The 16,647-nt window shown below is 34.5% G+C and overlaps 1 protein-coding gene across 2 annotated transcripts; it reads right to left on the bottom strand.

Annotated features, from left to right (window-relative positions):
- Positions 1-142: 142 nt before the first annotated feature.
- LOC109003685 lies at positions 143-6,469 on the bottom strand. Of its 2 annotated transcripts, XM_018981935.2 has the most exons (9): positions 6,168-6,469; positions 4,905-5,071; positions 3,409-3,513; positions 3,160-3,216; positions 2,131-2,211; positions 1,665-1,699; positions 1,145-1,234; positions 870-1,029; positions 143-760 (listed from the first exon to the last, which is right to left on the bottom strand). In XM_018981935.2, exons 1-9 carry the CDS (start codon positions 6,289-6,291, stop codon positions 641-643), a joined length of 939 nt encoding a protein of 312 aa, XP_018837480.2. In that variant the 5' UTR covers positions 6,292-6,469; the 3' UTR covers positions 143-640. The 2 variants fall into 2 exon arrangements, with proteins under 2 accessions (XP_018837480.2, XP_018837481.2); XM_018981936.2 differs by lacking the exon at positions 143-760 and having other exon boundaries at positions 879-1,029; positions 1,145-1,239.
- Positions 6,470-16,647: the final 10,178 nt, after the last annotated feature.

Here is a 16,647-nt window from a genome sequence, read left to right as displayed (position 1 = left end):
GATTAATATCATTTTGTGACAATTAAAGCTTGCTTCTTTTACCATAGATTGGCAAGAGATCAAAATTTACAAGTACAGTTCACTGGGAATGATTTGCACCAAATCACATTGACGCATGCTGGAAACAAAAAGATATCAGAGGTTTGATTTCATCAATATGTATGATTTTCTTATATTTCAGGTATGCATGTAAGAAGAGTTATTTTACACCATTGTGAAAGAGTATATGACAGAATTACTCAAAATATCACACAACTACAACAGTTTCTGACAGCAACAAACTCTAATATATAGGAAACTGATTGGCATATTTTGGGCACCACAGTCAGGTTTGGAATAGATGTACTATTGAAGAATTACCCCTACTGAGCAGCTCTTGATGGAGAAGTATAGGCTTTAGCCCCTTACCAGCAGAACTTGCAGACTTTTAACATGAAAAGGCCAAACCTGCCAGAACCAGCTCCAAAAATTGAGTTATTTCACATTGAACACCTTGAAGGTGCTTACCTCCTTTGAATATATGCAGCGCGTTCCACACGGGCAGAACTAAATATGGAATCCAATAAGCATCCAACTCTTCTTTTCAACAAGTTACCATTGAATGCAGTGATATACTTCAAGAAACGGTAAGATAAGAATTTCAGTTAGGTGAGCCATCTCCATTTTCTGGAAAGACAAATTGCAGGTCCTCATTATCTCTATAGACTTGAACAAGAGCAGCAGCTTTATAGACAAACATCCCAAGCATGGCTGGTACAAGCTGCCATCAACACATAACAACTAGATATGAAAACTCTTCTAATAAAGCTTTAAGTGCATTTTAATGATCATTCAGGTTATATGATGCCAGGAATAATCCAAGGGTTCACCTGGAAATCAAAGAAGTCATTGCCAAAATACCGATGAGACAGGAGCCACAATCCATATATTGCTGCTGGGATCACAAGCCTCGGAGATGAAAGAGCAATGCCACTACCCTTAAATGACTTCTCTATCGAATCCTGAAGGTCCTCACTTCTGATTCCAATTCTGAATTGGAGAATAAATGTTCGTTTAAGCAAAAAATGGAAAAAAATAATGTTCAACTACAGAAAAAGGAGAAGATAGAGAATGAATAGGTCAAGAAAGAAGTGTTTGGCTGTACTTCTTTGATTTCTTTCGCAGGAAAACTTGAGGAATAGTTTCTCTGGATAGATTGTCTGCATGTCGGTATAAGAGCTGAAGGTACAAGCAACTGCACTGAGAATGATGTCAGTTAAAATACAAGAATAAGCGTGGGCATGGCTCTAAAACATTGCTAACAAATCAGGAAGTTTTCCTTGTGCTCTTTTTCATAAAAAAATAAACAATGTGAAAAGAAATATTAATTGGACTCAGTTCCAGATGCCAATAAGTCCATAGGAAATCTACAACTGACTAAAAAAACTCAATTACTCAATGTCTGGGCAAAAATGTTTTAAGGAAAAGAATTCATGTCCATGTTTTAAGAGATGGCTAGGTTAAACATGTCACCCAAAAAGAATGACATTTCAATCAATCTTTGCTGGAACTTTCCCTATTTGAGTCAAATTCAAATTCTAGGGAGTCTTTATATATTTGGAAAATGTAATCAAGCCGTTTAATCAATTACACAATCTAAACATATAAAGCAAAAAAGTATCAACCTGAAAAGAGCTCCTGTCGCGTAGCTAATAGCTGCCTGTGAAGTGAAGAAGCAGGTCAGTACTCTTTATGCACAAAATTATACTATTTCCAGAAATATTTTTGAAAAAAAGGATGCTTTATTTAAATGCTTGCAGGATTAAAACTAAAGATTTAAAACAAGATGATTCGGGAATGTTGTGGTAAGATTCCATATATATTTTTTTATCAGTAAGATTTCAGAAATAGTATTTACATTCCAATCATATCAGTAAATAATGCATAACAGACATAGTAAAAAAAGCTGTAAAAAAATTGGAGTTTGGTGAGTGTAGTGTGCTGAACCTCCCACTCACTAAGAAAAAAAAAAGAACCTTTGAAAGTGAAATGTAGATGTTGTTTTTCTCAAAAATCAGAGCATGTGAATTGCTTGACTTTGAAAACTAGTTTTTCTTTTTTGTTTTATTTTCTTCCCCATGGAAATATTACCTGGACTGATAAGGCTATCATACAATACCCAGTGCACGCAGTTCCGATACCAACAGATAAAAACATCATCTCCCTCTTGATCTATAAGAGAAAACCAAAAAAAAAAAAAAAATCAGTAATGTCAGCAATATCTGGAGGATTGTGATTTTATAATGCAATGGGGCATACCCAGAAATATATAATAGGAACTAGAGTGGGCCTGGTTGCCATGTGGATACTTTGTAAAAGCAACTTCACATTTAAAAGAGAAAAAAAAAAAAAAAAACTCGTAGCAACAAGGCCTTCTCCCAGCAATTCGGAGAATGTTTTCGTTTTCACACAAAGTAATAAGAGGAACAACTTAAAGTGGAAGTGCAGCTGACAACTACTCGTTATTTTATTCTGAAACTCATGATGGAAAAGTGTAACAACAGTAGCTCCGAATAGAAATATCACCTGATGTGTTTCAGAGTAATCTTCACAGCTAAACTACAGGTATCTTTTTTTGTTCATACCATCATAATTTGACATTAGACATAGTGAACAGTGAACACACATTTGAAATACTGGTGGAATCCTAGTTGACTTCAGGAAACTACAATAAGTTGACACAGAATTCTGCAGTAGAATTTTAGTCCTACGTGTCCTGCAAAGAATTTTCCACAGATCCTGAGCAGGCAAGCTGACTTGGCAGTAGAAGGCCATTCAGTTCCATGGTTAGACATGAAGAAAAAGTCATATATAATTTTCAACAAGCTACAAACAAAAAGGAAAAAAAAAATTGAAAAGGTCCAGTTGCACAGACAGTGAAGGAAAAACTCTCACGTGAACATAGTAAATCTAATCTACACACTCGATAAACTAAACAGAAAAACTCAGAAATCATTGACTTTACCAAAGTAAACTGCTTTCAAAAGAAAAAACCTCAGATGCATATACAGCAAATGTGACCATAATACAATGCATTCAGCGATGAAAAGAAAGAAAACCAGAATCACTGGCTTTGCATAAAAAATCTAGGAACCTACTGAGTCCAAAAAAGTATCATACCGCTTCATATTCGAGAAGGTTCAGTATCCTCCTCCTTTCACTGTCATCCCTTGATGCCTGTAATTGCACATATAATTTAGTTACAACTAGAAAAAAAATTGTTCTATGAAGGAACTGCTTTATATCCCTTATAAAGCAATTTTTATGGTGAAAATTTTCTTTTCTTTTAGGGTTAGGGGACAGGGTGGCGGGGTTTTATGGTGAAATAAAGAATAGTCTCAAAATAATAAAAATAAACTAAAAGCATACCTTGGCAATGGCTTTCTTATTCTCTGGTACAGAGTTGTCACCAGATACCCATTCAAGGGTACTTGACAGTTTCAAAAACCCACCGTCATTGTCGGTTTCAATGACCTAAACGAAGGACATTAAAGAGCAAGTGAATTTACGTGGTCGCAAATATAATTACGAAATACAGCTCCAGCAAGATTTTGCAATTAGAGAGAGCAATTTTTCAGAAGAATACAAGGGCAAAGAACTACCAAAGTAGGTAAGCACATTAAAAGTTTCATTAAATCTAGTCACAATCATGAGATTTAATTGAGAAAAAAAAGAAGTGAAGATAATCCTGCTGAATAGCTGAAAGTTAGGCTTATCAAGTACCAGAAAATGCAATAAATATCTGCTTTTTTGGTAGTTCTTCCAAGTGCTTCCCCTGTTTGATGGGAAACCACCTTCCCTCTGTTGAAAGTTCAGTACATTGGCAACCAATTTTAGTCACAGGCTATTCTTACGAGGTTTATGTGTAATGCCTTAAGGTAAGGTCCAAGCCCAAGCCACATTTGGGCCATAGGCCACAAAAAGGACTAGTCAATGGTACAATTGAAGTCTCATTGGAGTCATTACAAAGAGCAAGAATTTCTCTCTCCCAAGCAATGTACACCACATACACTCATCAGTCAATATAGGTATCATAATCTCTCTCCCTTAAATTCTCGATGTCCTCGTTGGGTCATTCTATCAAAGTGGCACGGCTCAATTCCCATATTTCTTGTTGATATATGCTCTGATACCATTTGTAACACTCTAAGGGAAGGCTCAAACCACATCCGAGCCATACTTCAAAAAGTCTAATCAATTGTACAATTGGAGCCCCATTGAAAAAGCAAGAACTTCTCCCTCCCAAGCAACGTTGTTTCACACATACCACCTATATAATTAGTTAGTGTAGAGCATCACAATCTCTCTCCCCATAAATTTCCGATGTCCCTTGTTGGGCCAATCCATCACAGTTGGCACGATTTAAGTTCCACACTTTTGGTTGTGAAATAGGTTCTGATACCATTTGTAACGCCCCAAGAGAAAACCCAATCCACATTTGGGTCATACTATGAAAAGGCTAGTCAATGGTACAATTGAAACCCAATTAGAATCATTATAAAAAGCATGAACTTCTCCCTCCAAAGCAATGTGGAATCTCGTATACCACCTACACTTATTATTTAGAATGGAACATTACATTATGCTTCACACTAGATGCATTTGACCACTTTTACATTATGAACTCACTAATTAAAATCTTGCCTAAAACTAATCCAGAAAGAGGGTTCCGGAGAAAATGGATAAAGACATAAGGAAATCTAGGGACTGTACTTCACCTTTTCCCCTCTTTTTTTTTTTTAAAGGTTTGAGGGTTGGGAACTGCAGTTTTTTGTTTATTCACACAATCAACAACTTGCTTACCCAAGAAAAAAAACACATTGAGTCAATACATAATGCATTCTTTCAAGTTCAATTCACTGTACCCGCTCTGCCTGTCGAGGAGTGGCAGAAGGTTCAACAGCATCAGCATTAACAAATTGCGTGACCTCACTCTGCCAAAATATATCAGAAGCTTTTGATATAAAATCTCCACTTAATTTTCTCTCCTTAAGAAACATTTGCAAAACGTCCTCTTCTACTCCTCCACTGACTGAAAATCAAGAAAAAGAAGATCAGCTTGCAATAATTATAGCAGAGAAGTTGGCTAGGGTCTAAGAGGCAGCTAGGGACAACGATCACTGACGCAAGTGCAATTCAATAAAACTAAAATTAACACGATTAAGTATGACAAACATAAATAATTCCGACCATTTAGGCCTGGTTTGGATAGCAAAATCTTCTCATCTCATCTCATCTTATTTCAATATCCAAACACCACAAATACAAACACTGTTCAATTTCAAACCTTCAACTTTTTTATATAATTATTACTTAATCATTACAATTTTCTCAAATTTCCAAACAAAACACACAAAAAAATTTAACATTTTCAAATCTCAAAAAAGAAATAATATTAAAAAATTATATTATAACAATATTTTAACTTTATAATATTTTTATTCAACTTTTTCTCTCTCATTTCTCAAAATCTCATAAAACATTTTAATTCAAACCATTTTACTACTATTCACAAACTATTTTACTACTATTCACAAATCATCTTATCTCATCTCATTGCCCAAACGGCCAGCAAAGCTGCAACACGGGTCCCAGAACTCAAAGATAACCCAACAAATGCCTACGGGATCACTGAAAAACTCATGCATAAATCTTTAATGTAAGAAGAAAGAACTCCCGATCTCTTGTACACGTTTTATCCATAAAATATATTTTCTGCATAACAAACAAACTGTTCTTATCATTGTTTCATTTTATTTTATTTTTCCTTTTTTTTCGCATCAACCATCCTAAATATAAAAAATTTGTGAATTCCAAATGCCATTCAGAACCCAGAATTTGTGGGTGACCACTCTAATATTAAACTTCGTGGAATTCTCGTGTAAAATATAGGACTAATTATTAGTCCTACCCGCAATGATTAGAAAAAAAACCCCAAGAAAGTTAGATAATTTACTGCAAAGACAAAAGCTAAAGAAACAAAAACAAAAAATCTGCACGTCGTGGCTCCACTTGCTTGCAGAGAAAACGGAGCAAAGATAAAAGGAAGAAGACATTGAATTCTGTGTTCCTTTTCCCTAGGAATAATTTGAAACAAAAGGAAAAAAGCAGAAAGGGAATTCGGTAACCTGGACGGGGGCTTGTTCGTAGGACAGAGACTGTTGGAAGTCTGGAACGAGGAATTGGAGAAGTTCTTGAAAACGGGAAGTTGGAAGTGGTGGTGAAGCATCTGATCTGTGAAAGGGTATCCATTGTGCAAACCAGATTTTCCCCAACTCAAACGGGAAAATATCTTTCAGAAAAATATAGCAATGTAGTGTGAGAGTGTCTCAGTGTCTGACTGGTGATGTTCGGGACGAGCGAGTGGAAGGGCGTTATCCGTTGAGATTGGTCTTCTCCATCGAAATATAGAAAAGAGGCGAGCGTTCCATTGAAAAATAATCTAACAAAAATGAGGAAGGTTAGATACAAATTTTAAATAGATAAATTTTATATAAATTTTTTTTTTGTAAAATAATGAGTTTTATTAAAAAATAATAATTTTTTTTTACAATAAAAAATAATTTTTTATTACATATTTTTAAAATATGATCTATTTTTTTATAAAAAATTTTATAGAATTTATCTATTTAAAATTTATACAAATCATTTCTTAATAAGAATAAATTTTATAAATGTAGGTGAGTTATTAGGAAACGTAATTTTATAATTTAATATATTGTATAAAATTTGTAAAACTTTTTATTACAAATTTTTTAAATTTTTATATAAAATAGAATAAATAATTTAATTTTTTTAAATTTTAAAATAATAATAATATTAAAAATTAATATTCTAATAATATTTTATTCAACTCATCTAAAATCATCTCAACTCATTTTAACTCATCTCTGAATCCAAACGAGATCCAATATATATTGACAAGAAAAAAATTTTACAATATTTTGGAACAAACCAAATTCTTTATGCCCTCCAATTAAGAGTTGCCACATCAGCAAATAACATCAAAAGAGAAGAATAAAATAATAAACAATTTTTTCTACTCATATCATCTTATCTAATTTCATCATTATAATTTTTTTAAAATTTTCACATAAAATAAAATAAACAATTCAATTTTTTCAAATCTCAACACAATAATAATATTTTAACAATATTTTATTCAATTTTCATCTAAAATTATATCATCTTATCTCATTATTCAAACATCACCTAAGTCCCAGTTTGGATAGAGATGCTTCCATCTCATCCCAATATCTAACACTATAAACAGAAATATTTTTCAATTTCAATTCTTTAATTTTTTTATCTAATTATTATTTAATTATTATAATTATCACAAATTTTTAAATAAAATATAAAAAATAATTCAAATTTTTTAAATTTAAAAATAAAAATTATATTAAAAAATTATATTTTAATTTTATAATATTTTATTTAACTTTTTCTCTTTTATTTTTTTAATTACTATTTACAAATTATCTCAACTCATCTTATCCATCCTCGTTACGTAGACCTAAATATTTTTATCTCAATTTCTCTATGTATGGTTCAGTCGACCAAATCAACCCGAGTCCAAGGGAACAACGTCACTAGTTCTCTATTCCATCCAAAGTTGTCCTTCTGCAGTTAAACTCTGTTGTTGAACCAATACCGGTAATCTCATCGATTTCAAAGGTACTTTCTTCCAGCTTTGTAACTTTCTTTCTAGTTCTAGTTGGTTGCCAATAAATGGAGAAAAAACTGCCATAAAGCCATATTCTGGATTAAATTTTGATAAAAAAGAGTGCTGATTTTGAATGAATTTTTCTTACTTTACGAACTCTTAACTATTTACTATATTTGTGCTTCTCTTTTGAATGGGCTCCTCAAATAGAAAGGGGATGTTGTGAGGGGGCAATCCTCGGGCCGGGCTAAGGGAAGTAGGCCTGGCCTGCAAGGCGCGAAGAGTCCTAGGGCTCAAGAGCCAGGTTGAGCTAGGGGACCTAGAAGGGAAGCGGTCGGGCAACGCATGCTGACTAGAGGACAAAAGATAGGACTGTCTAATACCACTATTAGCCAACATTCAAGAACACCATTTGTCCCTGAACCCTGGCGTCCAGACAGGTTAAAGGAATGGGCGTACTTGACCAGAACCACGCTTCATTTAATGGGAGGAAACGAGCACGTCATGATAAGGAGTCACGTCACATTTAATGCATCACGGGGCTCGACACGACATAACGTGGCTCCTAAGGTGCAAGTGACAATCGTAATTAGATCTGATGAGTCGTTGCACATCAGGGAGTTGGCAGAAACACCCGAGCCCAGTACAAAGTGGCACACCCACCACCTTCGCCTCGGGGATCGCCCTGGCAAGGTATAAATATCCCCTCCCTCAGCCAAGGGAGGGGTTTAGACTTTTTCACACTTCAGCTCAATACTCTCTCTGATTGGATACTCTCTTCTTTCACTTGTTTTGTCACTCTATTCCAACAACTGACTTAGGCATTGAAGGTACCACGGTGCCCCAAGCCCCCACTCTCTATTCCATTAGGATCCAGACCGAGCCCAACAGCATGGAGTTGTCCAAGTTGTGAAACACAACATCAACAGTAGCACCGTCTGTGAGATCTCTTTCTTTCTTATAGTAGCATGTCCTTCGCATGCTGGCAACAACGCGCTCCCAAGTTTCACGTCATGAAGAAGAATAACCCGAAACAATGGAAGCAAAAGCCAACGAACAATGTGAAATGATACAGAAGTTGATGGAGGAGGTGACGGCTCTTCGCCAGGAGAATGCCTCCTTGCGAAGGACCAACATGGAGTGGGAGGGAGGCGAGCACAACCACCACTCTGAGTCTCATCGAGCCCCTGAGGTAATGGCAGTCGAAAAAGAGCTGTGCATGATGCACCTCGAGCTCGGTGAACTCGGGGATAAATATGCCGAGATGGCCAAACGGATGGGTACGATGTCTTGGTTGACCAGCTGCTTACCAGCACGGACCTGCCATATAGCACTAAGGTTATGGCAGTCCCTCTTCCCCCAAGATTCAAAGTTCTACAGATAGATGCGTACAAAGGGTCCAGAGATCCCTTAGAACATCGGAAACATTCAAAGTGCATATGAACCTGCAAGGGTTCTCGGGAGAAGTCGCGTGTAGGGCATTTCCTCTCACTTTGAGGGGGACGATGAGAGCATAGTTCGGGCCCCTACCGCCCAGTACCATCGACTGCTTCGCCGAGCTAGTTCGACTCTTCCTGACGCAGTTCATGGAAAGCAGGAAAACCCCCACTTCATTTCGGGAGAAGTCGCGCTACCTACCTCGTGACTGTGAAGCAGCAAGACGATGAAAGTTTGAAGTCATACCTCTTTTGGTTCAATAGAGAGCGCATGACAATAGATGACCAGGATGAAAAGATCACTCTAGCAGCTCTGTTAGGGGGGTCTAGCCCCATAATCCCTTTATGGCCGAGATTATGCAGAAAACCCCCACTTCATTGAGGGAGTTCATGGATTGGGCCGACAGTTTCATTTATGCCAAAGACACGCTTTGGGCGCTGACGGCTCCCCAAAAGACCGAGCTGGAACAAGCAGCAAGAGAACTGCCACCCAGAGCAGCAATGTGAACCGAGGAGGTAATAGGAAGAAGGCACGCGAGACCAAGCGTAAGGAAGAGCAGTTGGCTTGCGGCCAGGTCAGACTGCGCACACAATCTAGCATGGTCGTGGAGGGCGAAAGAAACCTGAGACCATAGGGAGAACAGAAATCGGGCCTGACCTGCCCTAAGTATTGCACCTACCACCACACTGACAACCACCGAACAAAAGATTGCTTTACCAGAAAATAAAAAATGGAAGAATTGGAAGCCCTGCTAGACCAACGGGGTGACGAGCGACCCGGCTGATGACCTGATGGTTGCGCACGGCAACGAAGAAGTGAAAGTCCAGCAAGGTGAAGGGCGGGAGGACTGCCCAAAGTAAGCCCGCACTGATTGTGGCTCTACTCTTGCTCTTCGAATCCGACAAGTCGGAGTTAGTGTCAGAAGCGTTTTTCCTAAGAAGTCGGAGTTGGAGTCGGAGGTGGAGTTGAATCAGCTCTGACTCCAACTCCTACACCAATATTGTATATATTTTATAAATATATATGTATTTTTAATTATATTAATCATATAAATTTGATATAACTATATCTTATATAGTTAGTTAAACTCAATATTATACTAGTATGAGCTAATTATTATAAAATAATAGTTTAGTATATGTAAACATCATATTGTTACAATATTAATAGTATACTACCATGTAACATTAATTTACTAATGTATAAATATAATAACATGTAATACTAATTACTAATGGATAGTTTACTATATGTAAACATAACACTGTTACAATACTACTAGTCTACTACCATGTAACACTAATTTACTAATGGATAATTATAATAATATGTAATAATACTAATGGATAAACACTAATATATAAATTTAATAACATGTAATACTAATGTATAATACCTAAAATATAACTACATGAAAAATTTTATATAACTATATCTTATATAGTTTGTTAAATTCAATAATATACTAGCATGCGCTAATTATTATAAAATAATATATTTATACTATAATATATACAGACTAAATTGACTAATAATAGTTTAATATATGTAAGCATCATACTCTTACAATATTACTAATTTACTACCATGTAACACTAAATTATTAATGTATAAATATAATAAAATGTAATGCTAATGTATAAACACTAAAATGCATAATAACATATAATACTAATGTATAAATTTATAATAATTAAAGTATAATAACAAGTAATAGTAATGTATAATAACTAAGTATAATAACATGTAATATTAATGTATAATAACTAAAGTATAATAACATATATAATAACCAATGGTCCAATATATAATAACATGTAATACTAATATATAATAACTAATGTATAATAACATTTATACTAATGTATAATCACTAGTATAACTACATTAAATATAGAATACTGAGTCTAGTATATAATAAGTTAGAAACTAATATAATAATGTGTAATACTTTAGTAATAGCCTATTAAATACTATAGGAATAACTTATAAGTTAGAAATTAGTATAAAATATTATATTGAGTTAATAACATGTAATTAGACACTAATTAAATAATAATTGTTAATAATATATATTAGATATATAAGGTAATAAATATTAATAATAGCTTAACGATAATAACAATAGGCGGTAAAACTAGCCAAATGCTTGAGAGCAATTATTACAGGCGGTATAATAATCTAAGATTAGATGCTTTCAAATTTCAAGTTTCTTATTTTATTTCATTAATTTCTGTTGTATGTCTTGTAATATAATTTTGCAATACTATAGTATAATAACATGTAATTAGACACTAGTTAAATAATAATTGTTAATAATAAATACTAACAATTAAAATTAAGTGATAAAAGAATTTTAAAAATTATAAATAAAAAACTTACGGTTAAAACATAGATTGTGATTGATTTAGGATTTAGATTAGGCCTTTAGAGTTTGAATTATGGTTTAGAGAGAGAGAGAGAGAGAGAGAGAGAAAAAAAAAACCCAACAGCCTAGCCTAAAAGGGCAAAAATGTTAAACCACTGAGCCCAGCCCATAATCCACGTAAAAGACATCGTTTTTAGATGGTAAAATGGCGTCTTTTTACATGGTGACTTAAAGCCACGAATCTTCTAACAAATCCCTTTCTCCCCCTTCCCTGAAGCCTTCTTCAATTCTAATTTTTAACCCTAGGCGCGCCTACCCCCCAACCCCTGCACGACGTCTCTCTCAAAATCCTACCAACGACTGCACGAGTCCACGACCTCTCTCTCAGAGTCCCACCACACAGTCTCTCTCTCTTTCTCTCTCTTTTGGTAAGCCCATATCTCTCTCTTCTCCCATCGTCTTCTATCTGTCCATCTCTCTCTTCTTTTGATTTTTGATTTTCTTATAAAATTTTATAGGGTCTTGAGGCTAAAGAAGGCTACAAAGTTGCAAGAACTAAAAAAGGGTAAAAACATTTCGTGGAATGGCATCACGGTATCAAGGTAAAAATGTTGTGAATTTGTCATCAGTGTACTAATTTGATTTCAACGTGCAAATGAATCTATTTCATGAATCTATTTCGTGATGCTTTGTGAATCTGTGTAGATGGGTAGTTGCCTAGTTGTTTTAATTAAAATTAATTATAATCTGTGAATCTGTGTTGTGGGTTTATAATATTTGAATTTGCTTAACTAGAAATTGAATCTTATCATTTTATTTGAAAGAGTAATAGGGAAACGAAATTGAATCTGTGAATTTGCTTAACTAGAAATTGAATCTGTGTAGTGGGTTTATAATTTTTCCCTTTGCATTCATGATCCTATACTCATTTCTCTCACTATTCTTTGTACATGGGAAAGCAACTTATCATTTACTTCACAAATTTTACTTATGCATGATCGATCTAGTCTACGTTTATCCAATGAAAATTAATAAGCTGGCTAGCTCAATAGGCTTTTCATTTCTTTTCTTTTCTGTTTGGAAAGAATTAATAATTCAATTTCTTCAATAAATGACCAAAAAGAAAACAAAGTCAAAAAATTGCATATGCATAATTGTAGGATCTAAATTATGTCCTTCATGACTAGTAAATTCACCACAACACTCTAATTATTTCCTTTAGGGATCTACAAACCCATAAAACAAAATGCATATAGAGATATCAAGAAACTTTTTTGGGGATGTTGGTATGATTTAATTACATGTGTAGTGGATTTATGATTTGTGTTTACATTTGTGGCTGTGTTTTTTTCAATGTGTGTTTCGGTTTGTGTATGTGTATTTTATAATCTATTTGGCATGTAAATTTTGTGTTTTTGAGATTGTATTTGTGGGTATGATTTAGGGCTGTGTTGGTATGATTTAATTACATTTTGGGACTGTGTTTTTGTATGATTTTGGTAGGTCCAATTTGTGTAGGTCCAGTTTGTGAACATGTGAGTTGTCTAAACCGTACTATTTTATTTGTGTTGTGTTCTAGTTCTTATATCATGAATATAGAAGGTACAAACACTCCTACATCCACATTTGCATCTTGTCATGGCATCCTAGTACCACAACAGCCTATCGATGCTCCCATAATCGAGGAGTCTAGTGGACCAATAGACTCTTCGGCAGGCACTCATAGTACCTTTCATTCTAACCCTTGCTCTTCATCTGGTAGTAGAAATCCCAAGAACATGTCTAATTTATGAGACTACTTCACAAGAATTTTTTATTGTGATACCGAAGAATGTATAGCTACTTGTAACCATTGTAGGAGGTAATAAAAATGTCATCCCAAAAGGCAAGGCACTTTGGCCATGAGAACACATATTCAACTTTGCCTAAAAAATTGTAAGAGTAAATTGGACAAGGGACAACAATTATTGGTCTCGGAAGCAAGAAATGAAGGAGGGGAAGGGAGAAGAGTTTAGGGATAACCAAGTATAATGAGAAAAAACAATCAGGGCTACCCTTGCTAGGATGGTTATAGTGGATGAGTTACCCTTTTTAGGATTGTTGAGAACTAAGGGTTTCAGGAATACACTAAATCCCTTAATCCTAGGTTTGCTATTCCTTCTCAATTTATCGTAATGAAAGATTGTATGAGACTATTCTTGAGAGAGAATAATAACTTGAAGAAAATATTTTTGAAAACCAAACAAAGAGTGTGTCTGACTACTGATACTTGAACTTCTATCCAAAATACTAATTACATGTGTGTCACCGCTCACTTTATTGATAGTAGTTGGAAGTTACATAAGCGAATCATTACATTTATTCAGATTAGCAATCACAAGAGGGCAACAATTGAGAGGGAGTTGGAGGATTGTATGTTTGACTGGGGTATTGACAAAATCCTCATAATTACGGTGGAAAATGTACCTCTAATGACTCTGCTATTGATTGGTTGAAAACAAGGGAAATAAGAAGTGTGGAGTGTGTTGGGGATCATGAGTTTATTCACATGAGGTGTATGACACACATTTTAAACCTTATTGTGAGTGAATGTTTGAAAGATGTTGATGACTCAATCATAAGGGTTCGTAATTTGATTAAGTATGTGAAGTCGTCTCTCCAAAGACTTTCCACTTTCAAGCCTTATGTTGATAGGTCAAAAGTTTTATATTCTAGTTTCTTGAGTCTTGACATGCCTACTAGATAGAACTCGACTTATCTTATATTGGACGTGGCTAAGAAGTATAAAAAATCCTTCCAACTTCTGCTTAATGAGGATCCTTACTCACAAGTTTATTTGTCTGAGGATGCGCCTAGGAAAAAGGGTCTAAGAGCTCCTGGGGCTGATGATTGGGAGATCATAAGAAACTTTACGAAGTTTCTTAATGTATTTTATAATGTCACCTTGCATATTTCTAGTACACTATGTCACATCAAATCTGTATTTCCAAAAGCTTATTAATATTCATGCAAATTTGAATACTTTTTGTGACATTAGTAATCGAAGCTTAAGTTTAATGAGTTTTATAATAAATATAAAGTATAATAAATATTGGGGTGATTTTCAAAAGATATACTTGTTGTTGTTTATTGTTACTATTCTTGATCTACGGTACAAATTGGTTACTCAAGCATATTGGTTCAACCAAATATTGGGCGATGAGAAGGGTGTGGAATTTGTTGCACTCCTCAAGAGGGATATGAAATATTTTTATGAACAATATGTTACATTTGGTGGTGTGTGCGTAACTAGGTCTAAGTCAACTCCTCATAGTGAAGGTAGTGCATCAATTATGGGAGTAGTAGTACCTGTACAATTGATCCCTTGGTCTTTTTGAAAAACTTCCATAAAGAGCGAAAATCAACATCCTTGATGGATCGTAAGTTGAAGCTAGAACGGTATTTGTTGGAGGATGTTGAGGTTTTTTCAGAGAGTTGACATTTTAATTTGGTGGAAGGTCAACTCCATCAAATATCCAATTTTTGCTCTAATGGCAAGAGATATATTGGCCATTCCAATCACTACCGTAGCATCTGAGTCAACATTTAACATAGGAGGCCGTGTCCTGAATCCGTTTAGGAGTTCTTTGTCTCCTAGAACTGTAGAGGCCCTTGTGTACGCGCAAAACTGGTTGAAGTCCACTCGGCTCCTATATGCTTGAATCAAAATTATTCGAATACCGTTGATGATACAGAGAGCTATAAGTTAGATTCAGGTAATGTATTTAGAGATTTTTTTTAGTTGTTATATATATTGATTTTGACATTTTGTGATACTAACCTCCTATACTTTAACATCTTAATGTAGAATTAACCACCAATATGGCGAGCTTACTTCGTGAAGATGATTGAGGTTTAAGTTACTTACTTGGCAATAGAACTGATTGAGGTTGTGATGTTCTTAACCTGTTATTTTGTTATATATTGCTCATGTTGGATATGTTGCTACTAGCTGTGTTGCAGTATTATTATTGGCTATTTGCTGCTGGATGCAGAAATGTTGAGTAGTGCCATTGGATGATAGTTAATAGTTAATAGTTATAGTATTGTTGTAGTTTGATATCTGGTAATTGGAAATAATTAATATATGGTTGACAGTTGGAAATAGTTTGATATTTGGTTGCTGGGCAGTACCATTGCAGAGTTGTTGTACTATTTTAGACTTATGGTAATTTGGAAATAATGAATATCACTTCTAAAAAACGTGAACTTTGAAATGATCTAGCTAGCTAGATAGGTTTGATTTTTTGAAAAAGAAAACTACATGAAACTTTCTGCCAACTAGTATATATTAGCTTATGATTTTCTTGTATTGATATATTATATAGGTCCAAAAATATATTTTTAACTAAAATCGTTTCATTTTTTTTTAGTCACAACTTGGAAGTTGGAATGACAGTGTGGCACTTGGAACATTTAAAGTATTTTGGTTCATTTGTTGCCTTGTTGGACAATTATATTTGAACATTTAATTATGTTGGCACATAGCAAATGTTGGGTTTCTTTTTTTGTCAGAATTGAAACTTAGAAAATGTTTGTTGTAATCTTTGTAAGAAAATATTATTATGATTGATGTGGATGATGGGTGTGGATGATTTTGGATGTTGTTAATGGATGATGGGTGTGGATGTTTATTGTGATTAGTTGGATGTTGATGGTGGATAATGAGAGTGGATGTTTATTGTGGTGATTAGTTATTTTTAATTTTTTGTTTTTAACTTTTTGAAGCATGTTAGTATGTTACTTGTTTTTATTTAGTTTTTATTTTTTGTTATATTTTTAGTCAAATTGAAGCAAAAGTGAATTATTTACTTTAGATTGTAATTTTTGAAAAATTTTAAATTTAAAAGCTAACACAAAAAATTCTCTTTTAAAAAGTGTGTGTGCCAAATATGAAGTTGAAAACAACCTAAAAAAAGCCCAAAATCTGACTCTGCTCTGACAAGTCGGAGTCGGAGCGGAGGATGAACATCTTGGAGTTGGAGGTCGGATTCAACCTCTGACAAAGTCAGAATTGGAGTCGGAGGATGGGCATACTGACTTAGACTTGGTCGGTGCTCAGCCTTATATGCTACTATGTGGCTAATAAGAAGAGCAT

This window comes from Juglans regia, chromosome 5 (genome assembly GCF_001411555.2).
Source record: "Juglans regia cultivar Chandler chromosome 5, Walnut 2.0, whole genome shotgun sequence".
In the NCBI taxonomy this organism is placed as follows: Eukaryota; Viridiplantae; Streptophyta; class Magnoliopsida; order Fagales; family Juglandaceae; genus Juglans; species Juglans regia.
The sequence above is the reverse complement of the archived record's forward strand: the minus strand, read 5'-3'. Positions and strand labels throughout refer to the sequence as shown.

What these genes read in the sequence shown, in the direction of transcription:
- LOC109003685 (XM_018981935.2), bottom strand. Translation starts at nt 6,291, where the DNA reads ATGGATACCCTTTCACAGATCAGATGCTTCACCACCACTTCCAACTTC. An exon ending in ATAAGAAAGCCATTGCCAAG is followed by an intron (nt 3,217 to 3,408) that starts GTATGCTTTTAG and finishes GTGCAATTACAG; the next exon opens with GCATCAAGGGATGACAGTGA. An exon ending in CTGCGAAAGAAATCAAAGAA is followed by an intron (nt 1,030 to 1,144) that starts GTACAGCCAAAC and finishes TCTCCAATTCAG; the next exon opens with AATTGGAATCAGAAGTGAGG.